This window comes from Oryza glaberrima, chromosome 6 (assembly GCF_000147395.1).
Source record: "Oryza glaberrima chromosome 6, OglaRS2, whole genome shotgun sequence".
Classification (NCBI taxonomy): Eukaryota; Viridiplantae; Streptophyta; class Magnoliopsida; order Poales; family Poaceae; genus Oryza; species Oryza glaberrima.
The window spans coordinates 2,671,933-2,688,103 of record NC_068331.1 but is presented as its reverse complement, the minus strand read 5'-3'; the positions used below and the strand labels follow the sequence as shown (position 1 = coordinate 2,688,103).

Sequence of the window (16,171 nt, the reverse complement as noted above, 5' to 3'; positions counted from 1 at the left end):
GTTCATGATCTTGTTCCATTCTACAGGGGTCGTATTTTCAGTCACCTCAATTCTTCGATTTCAAAGTCACGATAACTCTATCGCTACGTGTATCACTGCGTGTCGAAGGATAATTATCGTATTTCTTCTGCTTTTTTCGTTTTCGAATCCTACAAAAAGAAATTGTGGCAGAAGCATTTTCTGTCCGTATCCAAGTCGTTTTCTGCATAAGCATTTTCCTCGCTGTACTCTTTGCTCTTGCTCGGGCTCCCGCTCTGCTCCGAGTACTCCGCCGCGTCGCCGCGCGTGCCATGCCGCCGCCGCCGCCGCCGCTCGGCCGCTTCGGCGTCGAGGTCACCGCCCGGACGTTGGTCCGGGCGTCCGACCCGCCGCCGGGCTTCCCCGCCGTGCTCCCCGTCTCCAACCTCGACCTCATCCTCGGCTCCTTCAACGTCTCCCTCATCGTCGTCTACCCGGCGCCGGCGCGCGGGTTCGCCGCGGTGGCCGCGGCGGTGCGCGCCGCCCTGCCCGCGTTCCTCTCCCGCTTCTTCCCCTTCGCCGGCCGCGTCGTGGCCGACGCCGCCACGGGCATCCCCGAGGTCGCGTGCGACAACGCCGGGGCCGAGCTTGTCCTGGCCGACGCCGGCGTCGCGCTCGCCGACGTGGACTTCGCCGACGCCGACCGGTCGTTGGGGACCATCCAGTTGCCGTACGAGCAGGGCGTCGCGCTGTCGCTGCAGCTCGTGCGGTTCAAGTGCGGCGGCTTCTCGATGTCGTGGGGCACCAACCACCTGCTCGTCGACGGCCATGGCCTCACCGCGCTGCCCACCGCGTGGGCGGAGATGCTCCGCACCGGCGGCCTCTCGTGGGAGCCCCACCACGACCGGCGCTCCCTCTTCCGGCCGCGCTCCCCGCCGCGGCACGGCGCGTCGCTCGACGCCGAGTTCACGCGGTACGCGCCGGGGAGCCTCGTCAACCCGCTCCTCGCCGCCGCGCTCGTGCGGCGCAACTACGTCGTCGGCGCCGATGACCTCGACCGCCTCCGCGCGGCGGCCAGCACCGCCTCCCGCCGCGCCACGCGGCTCGAGGCGCTCTCCGCGCACGTCTGGAAGCTCCTCGCCGCGGCCACCCACGGCTCCGACGCGCGCTGCCGCCTCGCGTGGCTCGTCGACGGGCGGAGGCGGCTCGACCCGGCCAAGTACGACCCAAACCTCGTGAGCAGCTACCTCGGGAACGTGGTGACCTACGCGTCGAGGGAGTCTCCGGTGGAGGCGATCACGTCCTCGCCGCTCGCCGACGTGGCGGCCATGGCCGGCGCGGCCATCGGCGAGGTGTTCCGGCAGGAGCGGTACGAGGAGCTCGTGGACTGGATGGAGCTCCGCAAGGCGGCGGCGTTCAAGAATGGCGAGAAGTGGACGGAGACGGTGGGGATCGGCACGGGGAGCCCAGCGGTGGTGGTCTCGGCGTTCGTGCCGTTCAGGGTGGACGGCGACTTCGGGTTCGGGTCGCCGGCGCTGGTGATGCCATGGGTGCGGCCGGGCCGGCTCGGGTCGGCGGCGATGACGGTGGCGCGGAGCCCCAGGGAGGACGGGTCGTGGGTGGTGTCAGCCAGGCTATGGCCGCGGCTCGCCGACGCCATCGAGGCGGATCCGGACGCCGTGCTCAAGCCGGCGACGGCGGAGCGGCTTGGCCTCGCTGGCCGCGCGCCGGCGGCCGCCGACGTGGCGCGCCATGCGAGCCGCTTGTGAGCTGGGCGGCTGTCCGGCTTGCTACCTTCAGCTTTCGACACGTGGCATGATTAGTCTTCAGTGCTAGAGTATTTTATTAGAAGAAATTCAGTGCTAGGTAACTAGTAGTCGCTTTGATTTTTTTTTAAGAATTCGACAATTCATCTTATTTAAAAAATTATTGTAAATATAAAAACAAAGAAGACATACTTAAAATATTTTGATAATAAAGTAAATCATAAAAAAATAAATAATAATTCCATAATTTTTTGAATAAGACAAAAGATCAATTTTTTTTAAAAAAATTTGAAGTGACAAGTATTTGGGACGGAAGGTAGTAATCAAGAGAAAAATGCCATACGACAAGTTTTGCTCGAGACCAAACTAGGACAAGTTTCAAGAGTTTTCTTTTACTTGCTCAGTTTCACAAGGTAAGTCATTCTAACATTTCTCATATTCATTTTAATATTAATGAATCTAGATAGATATATATGTCTAGATTTATTAACATTAATATGAATGTGGAAAATGCTAGAATTACTTACATGGTGAAACGGAGTGAGCAGTAGAATTCTAGGACGAAGAAGTGGTTTGATGTGTTTGATTTTTTTCTTTTGCGAGCAAAATAAATTAGTAGGAGTAGAAGTTTACGACAAAAGAAGTGGTATGATGTGATAGATTCTTTTCAGAAACACAGCACAAACGTAGGCCTCCATAATACGCGTATACTCACCATACATAAATCACATTCTTATGAGTATCTTCAAAAGACAGAACCGTTATATCTTAAGATTGATGAAGTCATCACGAGCGTCTCGTTGTTGATGGCTACGTCACTGATGTGCTCGATCTTATTCTGCCTATGATGGTGTAGCAGAGTATATGTACAGATATTTTCAAGTCCTTGAAAAGTACCCCTCCGTCCTAAAAAAAAAATCCAATCCTAGCTACGAATCTGGACATATACGTGTTCAGGTTCATAGCCAGAGTTTGTTTTTTTGGAACAGACTATTAGTACAATTGAGAAGCATTGCTACCAGATACCTACTTGTTTTACCACTAGAAACATCTGTACCCAACAACTTCAAACGACCAGAAAAACAATACTAAAAAAAATACTATACACTTAAATGCAGCCATACGTAGGCTGTGTTTAGTTTCTAAAATTGAGGAAAAGTTTGGACAAAGTTGGTAGTTTGAAAAAAAGTTAGGAGTTTATGTGTGTAGAAAAGTTTTGGATGTGATATGATGTGATGAAAAGTTGAGAGTTGGAAGAAGTTTGGTGTGAACTAAACACACCCGTAAACGAATTTACCCATGTTCGGTTGGTAGATAGCTGGTGAGCTGACGGTTTCACGGTTCCATACCAAGCCATGTTAGGTCAAACTTGGTGACGATGACTAATTGTCTAATTGCCTACTAATATAACAGCATCTTGCATGTGGCACGACAACAAGTGTGCGCCGCCGTTTAGTGGAGAAGTGCGTTGTCCTCTCCCTCCCATGACATCTTGTTACGGGATGGATGCATTGAACGAACATTGCAACGCCACTCAGCATGATATATACTACTCCTACTTGAGTTACTTTCATTGGATTGTTGCTAGTGCAAGTATGCAACATTAAAATAGAACATATTCTAGAAAGAAGAAACCATTGGTAGCAACTAGAACAGAGATTCTGGAAACCACATGAGCCTATTTTTGACAGTAAAAACACACATGATTTTTCTGATGAAAACTAACATATTCCAGAACCCATGGAAACTGATATTGACTATTGAGTTTTGTTTTGAGACGGTTAACCAGTTCTTCATCAGGCCGTCGTGCATAGCTTCCAAGGTTTGGGCCTTTGTGGGCTGCTCGGCCTCGGCCCAACAAGGAAACTTCAGCAAGTAATATGCAATAAGTTCATTGGAGGTCCCTTAATTTTCGCTAAGTTTCAAATTCGTCTCTGAAGTGCAATACCAGATATAACTCATCCCTCAACTTACAAAACCGGTCACACTTGGTCTCAGCGTGGGACCCACATATCAAGGAATTTCGGTCTTTGAAATATAAATAAAACTTGGAGGACCCCACATGTCAGTGACACAAACTCTCCTCCTTGGTTGATGTTGATGCAGACAACTGGCAGAGAGGTCGAGGAAGTGAAGGGCACTGAATACAGTGAGGGAGGAGGGGAAGGGGTTGGAGAAGTGGTTGGCAGTCAAGGTCAATGTGGCGGAGGATGTGGCAGGTGGTGTTGGAGGATGGGGTCATCGAGCACTGTGTTCGACATGGTCAGCGCGGTGCTCGCCATTGACTTTGTTGCCCATACCGGCATGCACACGTGCCTCAGCGTCGTCGACTACATTTGCTTCCCCCCCCCCCTCGCCTAGGCCTCCCTCTGCTACGTCGCCATCCTCGGCGAAGCTGCGGCCGTCGACATCGGAGACAAGCTCCAAGGTTAGTGCTGCTCCCCGCTCTTCTTGCTCCTCGATTCTCCCTCCAAGAAAGATGGTGGATTCTAATGGTGAGCTCACTGCCGCAATGCTGACGTCTCTGTATGGCTCGATGCACCTGGAGGGGAGAACATTGGCCTCCATCAGGTGGCGGTTCGGCTACTTCAAGCCCAACACCTTCGGCGACCAATGACAGTGAGCACCAAAGACGGACGCCTTGCCCGTTGCCCCTAACACCGACCCGGAGAGGTCGTTGAGATCCAAGGGTGTTGTGGTCATTGGCGCCACCGGAGAGAGCACACGGGACCGACACTGAGGCCACCACATGGGAAGACCAGCGCCGCGGGGGTTGCTATGCCAGCACCACTACCGCCTATCTGCTCTCTGTCACCCTTTTCCCTGTCGGCCACCGCCCTCGCCCCCTTTCTCTTGTCTTCATGCCCTAGAAAGAGATGGGGGGAGGGAGGAGAGATGGGGAAAGGAGAAGAAGCAGCTGTGTGGTTTCCATGTGGGGCTCACATGTTCTTTATTTTTTTTATTTTTGATGCCACGTCTGCGTCATGTCAGCTAAAACCGCTTACCATACTGCCTTAGGATTATATTTATATCGGTTTTACAAGTTGAGAGAGGTGTTATATCTGGTATTGTGGTTTGAGGATGTAATTCGAACTCGAAGTTAAATGGAGGTACCTGAAGCAAACTTATTCCACCAAGTAACATGTGTGGTTTCCACCATGGCCACACCACTTTCGGCCCGGTTAAACCCGTAATGTTGAACCGACCACGAAATCACGAACCTGGGCTCTCCTCTCACGACATGCACATTGATTGTGTGTCAGGTTTGGTGGTGTTTAGGAGCATGTGTGTACCCCTAAAATGTGGAGGACACACATTTTCTTCCTACTTCAATTTTTAATCACATCTAGATCCAATTTTTACACTATTAATATTTTGGTAATGCTACAACCTTTTTGGCACTATCAAATCTAATAGAGTAGAATTGATATTTACTTGTGACATGAGTTGGTATCGAAATGAACATCAATGTGATATTACTGAAGTCATCAAAATTTTGTTAGGGAAAACCTGACCTTCCGTCCTTGGCCAGCTAGCATGAGGAAGGCGATGACATGGACCTTATGTCATGCATCCTGTTGTTGCCATCAGTGCCACGCCTCTGTCACCAGCCAACGCAGGAGCAAGATGTGCGAGACATAGAGGATGTGGTAGTACTTGATGCCGCGGCCATCGACAAACTCCTGTTCTGAAAGGCATTTCATGGTCGCCAGAAATAGACCAAGACTCGGACCGATTCATTAGAAATTTGGCCCAACACAATTTTATATGGTGAAATTTCAAAGTGCTCCATGAACCTTTCATCCTGAGGTCTGCCCCTGCCGGTATAATGTAGTATTTTGCCGAAGTAGTTGGGGGGGGGGGGGGGTTTTGGGGGGGAGGGGAGGCGGGATTGGCAGTGCCACGACGTTCACTTCCATAGTATGGTGTGAATCGCGGAAGAATACAATTAGGGAGAGGCTGCATATGTAGCTAGCTGTTCATGGCAAAACGAGTTCAGTTTGGAGCAAGGACAATAACTATACATGCATCAATAGTTTTTTTTTAAAAAAAAAGATATGCAGGCAGTAATAATAGATATTGCAAATGCAAGTTTGCATTACACCCTTGTGTTAAAAAAATATCTGATATTCGAGACATATTGACAAGGTATCCATTGTCATACGTGGCACTATTTGGGGTCTCTAGTGAATGCCCTACTTAGTGAAAACCCTTTAAGAAAATGTTACTAAAAAGAGTACATTACAATCTCAAGGAAGTATTTGTCATGAAAATTTAATGATCAAATCTACAAAGAATCAATCCAATCATTTTTAATATATTAAAAGGGAGCTAATTTTGAAGTTAGTTGGGTCTCGTCTTTAAAACTGTGTTGTATGTTAACCTTAGAATTATTATAATAGTGTGGCTATGGAATACTTATGCATTAATCAATACTAGTGCTATGCGTGTTCTTTGCAATGGGATTGGGAGGAATACGAACGAATGGTTTTATGAGGTTTTGTTTTATATATGCGTTTTTTTGACTATTTTTGATGGGTGAGGTGTTTTTTAACGTGGTGGGAGTACGATTGTGGGAGAGGAGGAGGATGACTCCGCTTTTATAGTAGTAGAGTTATCCTCGCTACGATGTGGCGAACCGAGGGCTCGACTAGAAGTGGAGACGAGACACACAATTTAACATGCTACAATGACTATGGAAAGCGTATTGATATCACCTGTAGTCATTAAGGACGGCAAGTTAGTGACAATATGTGATCTTGTCCATCCATCTACTGAACATGGTGCTAAAATGGATAGCTATAATATTGTCTGCTATAATAAATCAATGCTTCTATCATATGTAAATTATATCCCAATTCTCTTGACACTTGGATTCATATTGTACATATCTAAGGGCACTCCCAATTGATAGCTATAATAGTGTCTACGGAAATTAATACCCTTGACACACAGGATTTTAGATGATATGGAAAGAGAACAGAAAGTGTCTTCCATGCATTGGAGGATAAAAATGTCTTCAACACATTTTCCAAAAAAATATGTCCAGTAGTGAGAAGTAAGAGAAAATAAAAGGAATAAGAGAATATTTATTGTTGGCCCCAGTTATATATATACTATGTATTGAGAAAGTTATTTCTATAGTTGTATCTATGTGGCATTGAAGTTTCAGTTCTACACATACTTGCTAGGACTGCATAGCAACCGGGTCTATGGAAATCTACCATTTCATTTGGATTCTACCAAGTTTGTGCCTATGCTATAAATAATGTCCGAGCTACATTTGCATTTAAGCTTGATGCAATTTCTACAACATGCCTACATTACACTCTGACTTGTTTGTGTAAACTATCTTGCACCAACTTCTCCCCCCAACTCATTTTTGCACAAATAGAAGGTTGGAAGTTATAACAATGGGCCACCGTGTTCATATATAAGATCAGCTCTTCACAATTAAGTCGTATGTGTACTTGTCCAAACTTCAAGAAACACAATGTTTAGGTGGGCCAAAATATTCCCTCATCAACCGTGAAAAGAATTTCAAATAGGGGAAGATACAGACCTCCTACACTCTTGTTTTAGAAAAAGAAAATGATAGAGATTTCCGGTGACCAAAATAACATCTATACCATGGCAAATCATGACTAGGCAGGTACATCATTTCATCAGTTCAGTGAATTTGTTTAGAAAAATCTTCTCACTTGTAGATGTGGATGAAAAGGATTAATTTTGTAAAATACAAAACAATAGTCGCCTCTTTGTAGTGATGTACCACCATAAATATTTAAGCTAAATAGCATTATATACCACAATGTATACATGTGATTTTGAAATTTTGAGTTGTCTTCAAATATTCACCTAAGTTACATGCAAATATTACCAAATTGCAAGTTCACAACCATCACCAACCATAACACATTAAAAGTGGTGGTTTCCAACTTTAAACCCATAAGCATATGCAGATTTCTTAGTTGACTGCATCACACTTAGTTTTCTATGAGTCCGCTACGGTGTTAAAGTTGGGTTGCATGCCTCATATGCACCACTATCTCTCCATTTATACTTATTCCACATACTAATTTGAAAGATACGGAGTACACATTCCGTGGAGGAGATGGTCTGGACATTCACCAAGCTAAAACAAAATTTTGTTTCCTTAAAAAAAATTTCAAGTTTTTTCAGCGTTCCACCTTGTTTGTTTCTAAAAACCATATAGGTGGATGGCATACACCAATACACAAACACAAGACCTTACACTTGTAAAACCCTCACAAACCTTAGCCTAAACTTTATTCATGCCCAGGTGCAGGCAGCCTCCCGAAAATTATCATGATGGTTTCACCAGACTCAACGACACCGTGCGCCTCCAGTGACAGCTCCTCGTTCATGGCCACCCCGTTGAGCTCGAAGTGGTAGTCCCCTTCGGCCAGCAGTGGCGTCTCAGGGCTGCCCTCGAAGTTGTCATTCAGCTGCTCCCGCAGGGTGGCGACCATGTCCGCCGGCGATGCCTCCAACAAGAAATCCATGTGCTGGGAGCGTGAGCCCTCCATCAGCAGCCCGATCACAATCTTATTGTCGTTGGCATCCACATTGGTGTTGCGGTTGCTGCCACTGCTGCTTCCTGCCTCCACCATCTTGTTGCAATTGACAATCGTCACCTCCACCACGCCGGAGTCGAACTCAACGTAGGCACCTAGAGGCCAGTGATCCATCATCACCATGAGGCCGCCACACACGAAGTCGTTGACGCCCAACCACATGCACTCCGGCAGGGGCATGGCCATTTTTTGCACACCGTGGATGCGACGTTTTAGGGCGGCCACGCTCTCCTCACGACGGGCGAACACCGTGACCTTCCGTCCCCAGCTAGCCGGTGGGAGGTAGGCGGTGACATGGACCATATCATGCGTCGTGTCGCCGCCGCTCCACTTGGCCAGCCCATGGATCCAGCAGAACCTCGCCGCTACCTGCCAATGAAGGAGAAGCAGGACATGCGAGCCATCGAAGATGGGATAATACTCAATGTCATGGTCATCAGCGAGCTCCCTGTTCCAGTATAAAAGGCGTTGCGCGGTCACCGGGATGCCATAGCAACTCTCCACCTTCTGCTTGATCTCGACAACCTTGTCGAAGGGCTCGACCACGACGGTCAGGCGGCAACTACGGCTGACCACCGTCGGCAATACCACAACGTTCACATCCATGGTAGTATGATGTGAACTGTGGAAGAATACAACGAGGGAGAGGCCGTATATGTAGCGAGTTGTTAATGTCTAAATGGGTTCGGTTTGGAGCAAGGGCAATAACTATAGATGCATTAATAGTTTCAAATGAAATATACATGCATTAATAGTTCCAAATCATATATATATATATATATATGCATTAATAGTTATAAATGAAATATACACACACATTAATCACACATATTGCAAATCCAATTTTGCATTACACCCCTTGTGTTTCATAAATAACAAATGTCCGGGACATTTTGACATGGCACCTGAAGTCCTCTGCTACACCATTTGGTCTCAAGAGAATATCTTACTTAATCAAAACTTTTCATGAAAATATTATTGAAAATCTAGTACATTGATATGTTAAGGGAGCACTCGTATGAAAAGTCAATGATCAAATCTTCAAAAATTCAATCCAAATATATAATTTTTAATACATTAAATAGTAGCTAAAGTTTTTGAAGTTGGTTTGGTCAATCATCTTTACAATCACGCCGTTTGCTAACTTTTGAATTATAATGATGTGGATACTTAGGAATTAATCAAAATTTTAGCAAATACAGTTTTGCATTACACCCTTTTGTTACAAATAATATCCAATTTTGGGACTTTTTCTTGCAAGGTACCTGAAGTTATTCGTGATGCCATTTGGTGTTTAGACATAATTCAATGGGCTACACAAAGGGTATGGAGAGTGAATTGATATCCCTATAGTGACTACTAGGATGGCTAGTTAGTGACTATACAATCTCGTCCATCTATCTATTGAACACACATGGTGCTTAGATGGATAGCTATAATAGTGTCTGCTATAGTAAATCTACATTTTTTTTCATGTGTAAATTCTACCCCGATTCTCCTTACACTTGGATTCATATTGTACAGGCCTAAGGGCCCTCCGAATGGGTGTCTATGGCAATTAATATTCTTGAGCCGTAGGATTTTAGATTATGTTGTGAAGAGTTAAAAAAGTAAGAGAGTGAGGTAGTGTCTTGCAAGAGAAATGGTTTAAATACAAAAAACTAAGGTAATATTGCATTGGAGGAGAAAAATGTCTTCAACACATTTTCGAAACAAATATGACAATAGTGAGAAGTTAGAGAAAATAAAAGGAACGAGAGAATATTTATTATTTCCCCCACTTATAGATAGTATGTACTGAGAAAATTGTTAATTTTTGGTGGGACCTAGTGTGTGGTGGTAAGCATTGTAACCTTTCTAACTTTAAACCCCTTTTGGCATATGCCGACGCAATGGTGTTCAAGTTGGGTTGCATGCCTCTCGTATACACCAATATCTCTCCTTTTGTACTTAATCACATATATACTAATTTCAAATGTTTGGGTGCTCAAATTGATTCAACAAAAGAAAGGGCCGGCCATCCACCAAGGTAAAAAAATATTTTCCTTTACAAAATTCTAAGTTTTCCCGAATTCCATCTTTATTGTTCCTAGAAATTAACCAGTGGCGGATCCAAATGTTTTCTTAAGGCCAAGCAAACTTAACAATACATACCAGTAAATATGCTAATTTATATAAGTCCGTAGATTATTTACCTTTGATACAAACACATGTGATGTAGCGAGGCACCGAGGTCTAATTGCATGCTTTGCTAGTTTGCTTGCTAATATGGACTCCATTAGTTTGTATATGAGTGTGATTAGCTATTTTGGTAAACAATTACAGAGTATTAAGTACTATTTAACGTCCTGCATGCAGCGAAGCCTGGGCACCTGACCGTGGTGGCCGGGACTTGGCTTCGCCGCTGCTAGAAACCATATAATTTAGGTGGATGGCACACATTAATACACAAACACATAGTCTTCCACTTGTAAGCCATCAAAAGAAAACTCAGTCTGCCCCTAAACCATGCCCAGGCAAAGGCAGCCTCCTAGAGACTATCACGATAGTTTCACTGACAATAACATGCGCCTCCAGATATAGCTCCACGAGCTCAAAGTAGTCCCTTTTGGCCAGCAGTGGCGTCTTGACTCAAGGTCGCCCTCGAATTATGTTGTTGTTTAGCTCCTCCCATAAGGTGGGGACCATGTCTATTGGCAACACTTCCAACAAAACAAATTCACATTCTTGGAGTGTGAGGCCTCCATTAGCAGCCCAATCAAAATCTCACCATTGTAGGCATCTATATATGTTGGGCTTCTGTTGTTGCTTCCTACCCCCCCCACCTCGGTACAGTCAGTGATCGTCACCTCCACCATGCTGGAGTCAAATTCAACATTGGCATCCAAAGGGCAAGTGGTCCTTCATCTCCATGAGGTCGCTGATGCAGCCGACAACCATTCACATCCACTCTGGTGGAGCACAACTGTTTGTGCCACACTATGGACACAATGTTTGCCACAAAAATTTTATTGTCAAATCTACACAATCAGTTGGATCAATTTTTCTATATACTAAGTATAGCTAAAGTTATAGAAGTTCCATCTGTCCATCTTGCAAGTTGTGTCATAAGATAACAATTTCATGGGATCCAACGAGTATGGAAGTTGGATCGATCAATCCACTTTCATCTAGGACAACAATTTTAGTGACTATATGTGCTCATATGGATATATATAATAGTGAACGCTCTATAAGCAAATCCAATTTTTTTTCTTTGTGTACGTATATTCTACCTTAATTCTCTTGATACTTGGATTCGTACTGTATGGACCAAAGGGCACTCCCATTAGGAGTGTCCTTGGCAATTAATACTCTTGACATGCATGCAGGATTTTAGATGATGTGGTAAAGAATTAAAGAAGAAATAGAGTGATATAGTGTATTACATGAAATGTGGTTTCAACACAAAAATCATTTTCCAACACATGTGGCAAGGTAATATTGCACTGGAGAGAAAAATGTCTTCAACACATTCTGCAAACAAATAAGATCAATTGTGAAAAGTAAGAGAAAATAAAGAAATGAGAGAACATTTATTGCTGGCCCCACTTATAGATACTATGCACGGAGAAAATTGTTTCTATAGCTATTATGACATAAATGAATATGGCTTTCCGATAGACATTGGCCGTTGGAAATGTTCTAGTTTAGCAACTGTTGAAGTTTCAGCCATGCAATCGTACTAGCTGCAAAGACACCGGGTCCATGGAAATGTATCATTTCCTTTGCATCCCACCAGGTTTAATTTGGTGCTATTCCTGGTATTAGTGCTGGAGCTATACTTACATGTAAGCATGATGCAAATTAATTCTACAAGATTACAAACATGCCTAAAGTAAGGTCGACATATTGCTCGCATAACCTATCTTGCACCAACTTCTCAAGTAGGGATTTCTCGCAATGCCGCTTCACATGCATGCCCTAATCTATACCGCCCATCCTCCGATCAAAGATATATATGTGCATTTTATTGAGTGTAAGGTATTTTTTATTGGTAATCCATAAATACACGAGACATATGTACATTCATTATGCGCATGTGCATCGATGCAGACGTAGACTGGTTCAATGAGCATGCGTTTCGTAATTTCCCCAACTTCTCCCCCAACACACTTTTGCACGAATACAAAGCTACTATTTGCATAAGGTCACCCGTAATGATTATCTATAGACTCTCTAAAAGAGATCCATGTCAGCATATTTTCCTACTTGGAAGAGATTAAATGAAGAGAGAGAGCAAAGCTATCTACTAACCTGGAAATAGTACGTCTATAGAGAAAAACGAGGCAATGGATTAGAGAGCTATAGATACCCATGTAGACATACCATTGAAGGGCACCCGCAATGGTAAAGTAACGTGATCTTTATAAAACATGTACATCTCATCAATAGACTAGATTAATAGTAAACCACCTCAATAGTATGTCTATATGGGTATCTATAGCTCTCTAATCCATTGCCTCATTTTTCTCTATAGACTATCTCCAGATTAGTAGATAGCTTTGCTCTCTCTCTCTTTATTTAATCTCTTCCATGTAGGAAAATATGCTGACATGGATCTCTTGTAGATAGCCTATAGATAACTATTGCGGGTGCTCTAAGAGTGGCTATTTAAAATAATCAAACCACATAAGGAATTGTCTAACATAAGAAATTGTCCACCACATCCCTAAGAGAGAGCCAAAATTTTGGCCTCAGCAGGGGCAAAACACCTTGGGCTACTTTTTTACCGTTTGTTTATACTTGTACAAATAACTTTTACACCTCCTATATTCAATAAAATTAATACATCATGTGCCGGTCCGTTAAAAAACCAATTAAACCACATGTGTACTCATCAATTTTTTAAGGAATACAATGTTTATGTGGGTGAAAATATCCCTAATCAATTGCAAAAACCTTAGGTAGTGAGAAGAGGCATACTACCTTTACAAAAGGCATACTAGATTTGTTTTTTTTATGGAGGAAGTATTTCAGAAAAAATCGTTACAGATTTTTTGATGTCCAAAACATCTATTCGATGACAAATCAATCAAAAGAGACATGCACTCCCTCCCTTCTAAAAAGATACTCCTCCGTCCTATAATATAAGGGATTTTAAGTTTTTTGCTTTCAACGTTTGACCACTCGTCTTATTCAAAAAATTTTAAAATTATTATTTATTTTAGTTGTGACTTACTTTATTATCTATAGTACTTTAAGCACAACTTTTTGTTTTTCATATTTGCAAAAGAAATTTGAATAAGACGAGTGGTCAGATGTTATAATCAAAAACTCAAAATCTCTTATATTGTGGGATGGAGGGAGTACGTAGTAATATCAAATTATGGCTTTCAATAGCTTTGTGTCCGAAAATTCGTAGCCATCATTGCTTTTGGGACGAAGGGTGTAGCCAGGTACCATCATTTTCGTTAGTTCAGATGATTTTTGTCTCGATTGTTTTCACCTGTAGATATGTCTCCCTCGTCAAATGGGGATGAAAATGGATCTATCTCATAAAACACAAATAAACAGTCTTTCCTTTTCTATTATTTAATACTCCCATAAAAATAATGAAATTAGATAGATAAAATAGCACTACATGTACCACAATACGATTTTTTTTTATTTTTCAAACCTTTTTAATTTTTAATTTAAAACCTCAACCCTTTCAAAACTTATTTTCTAAACATTTTGGCCACGCCAGACAAAACAACATTGGCACGCCACCTGCAGTGGGTGTGACAGTTTTGTCCTGCCATACCAGCGAGAACGGCGTGGCGAAATAACGCTGGCATGCCAGCGATGCCGGTGTGGCCAAATAATGCTCGACGTGATAGTATTGGTTGTGCTGGCATGAAAAGGTTCAGATATTGAAAGTAAATTTTGGATGGGTTTATTTTTAAAATTTAAAATAAAAAAGGTTCAAAAAAATAAAAAAAATCCCACAATGCATATACAAATGGTTCAAAATTTCCGAATTATTTTCCAAGATTCACCTAAATTACAAGCAAAAAACTGCTAAACTGCGAGCTCATCACAATCTGGAACCATGGGCGCCGGCGGGGTAAGCGAGCCCCAGGCTCGCCGCCGTCGCCGGCTTCAGCAAGCAATCCGGGCCGGCGGCCTCCACCACCTCCAGCAGCCGCGGCCACAACCTCGTGCCGGCGAAGAACCACGACCCGTCGCCGGCCGGGCTGGGCACCACCGTCGCCGACGCCGACCCCAGCCTGCCGTGCTGCAGCCACGGCATGACCAGCCTCGGCTTGCCGAACCCCATGTCGCCGTCGATGGCGAACGGGAGCAGGCCGGAGATCACCATCGCCGGGCTCCCGAGGCCGAGGTTCACCGCCTCCGTCCACTTCCCGCCGTCCTTGAACGCCGCCGCCTTCTTCGTCTCCATCCAGTCCACCAGCTGCTGGAACCTGTCCCTGGTCATCGCCGCCGTGATCGCCGCGCGCACCATGCCCGCCACGGCGTGCAGCGGCGCGCCGAGCACCTCCTCCACGCTCGCCTCGCGGGAGGTGTAGGTCACCACGTTCCCCATGTACCGGTCCAGCGCGCCGCCCTCGCCGCCGCCCACCGACGGCGGCTCGAGCCGCTTCCGGCCGTCGATGATCCACGCCATCCGGCAGTGGGTGTCGGAGTCGCCGACGGCACGGGCGAGGAGCTTCCACACGTGCGCGCAGAGCGCCACGAAGCGGGTGGCGCGCCGGCCGCCGCCGCCGCCGGCCGACGCCTCCTCCCGGAGACGCTCGAGGTCGGCGGCCTCGATGCGGTACAGGCGCCGCTGGATGGCCGCCGCCATGAGGGGATTGATCATGGTGGCCGGCGTGAACCTCGAGAACTCCTCGTCCAGCGACGGGCTGAACCGCGGCGGCGACCGCGGCATGAGCAGGGATCGATCGAGCAGCGGCTCGCTGGTGAGCCTCCCCTCTCTGACCATCTCCCCCAAGGCGTTGAGCAACACGATGAACGCCCTCCCGTCGGCGAGGAGGTGATTCGTCGCCACCGTCAGCGAGAACCCGCCGCACGCGAACCTGACCAGCTGCAGCGACAGCGGGAGGCTCGCGTCGAACGCCACGCGCATCAGCCCGATCGAGCGGTCGACCTGCGCGAAGTCAACGGCCGCGAGGGGCACGGCGGCGTCGGCCACGACGAGCTCGGCACCGGCGTTGTTGCAGGCGACCTCGGGGATGTTCGTCGCCGGGTCCCGCACGACGCGGCCGGCGAAGGGGAAGAAGTGGGAGAGGTACGCCGGGAGCGCGGCGCGGACGGCGGACACCACGGCGGCGACGCCGCCCGGCGGGGGAGCGTAGACGGAGACGAGGTAGATGGGGAAGGGGCCGAGGATGAGGTCGAGGTTGGAGACGGCGAGGACGGGAGGGAAGCCCGGCGGCGGGCGCGACGCCCGGACAAGCTCCCGGGAGGCGATCTCGAGGTCGAAGCGCCTTAGCGACATTTCGCCGAGCGAGCAGCGGGCGTAGCGTGTTGGGCGGCGGCGACGAATTGGCGAATGAATGGCCACGATGCTTACGGCTGAACAGTAGGAGAGACAGGTAGAGTGTAGGAGACTGACACTGCGCACCCGCACAGATGAGATCCAGCACGCAAATTGCCCTTCTTTTCCCTTTCTCTGGCAATTTTATACTACCTCTAGACTCTATTTTAGGGTGTGTTTATTCTGCGAAAAGAAATTTTTTGGGTGTCACATCGAATGTTTGATCGGGTGTTGGAAAGGGTTTTCGGGCACGAATGAAAAAACTAATCTCATAACTCGCTTGGAAACCGCGAGACGAATCTTTTGAGCCTAATTAAGTTGTCATT

The 16,171-nt window shown here is 46.2% G+C and overlaps 2 protein-coding genes across 2 annotated transcripts; one reads left to right on the top strand and one right to left on the bottom strand.

Moving 5' to 3' along the window:
* Positions 1-200: 200 nt before the first annotated feature.
* Positions 201-1,924, top strand: LOC127776854 (coniferyl alcohol acyltransferase-like). The gene has a single exon (XM_052303415.1). It carries the CDS (start codon positions 291-293, stop codon positions 1,725-1,727), a length of 1,437 nt encoding a protein of 478 aa, XP_052159375.1. The 5' UTR covers positions 201-290; the 3' UTR covers positions 1,728-1,924.
* A 12,318-nt stretch (positions 1,925-14,242) lies between these two features.
* On the bottom strand, positions 14,243-15,946 carry LOC127775746 (hydroxycinnamoyl-CoA:5-hydroxyanthranilate N-hydroxycinnamoyltransferase HHT4-like). Its single transcript, XM_052302038.1, has one exon. The coding sequence runs from the start codon at positions 15,804-15,806 to the stop codon at positions 14,382-14,384; it is 1,425 nt and encodes a 474-aa protein (XP_052157998.1). The 5' UTR covers positions 15,807-15,946; the 3' UTR covers positions 14,243-14,381.
* Between the last annotated feature and the right edge of the window lie 225 nt (positions 15,947-16,171).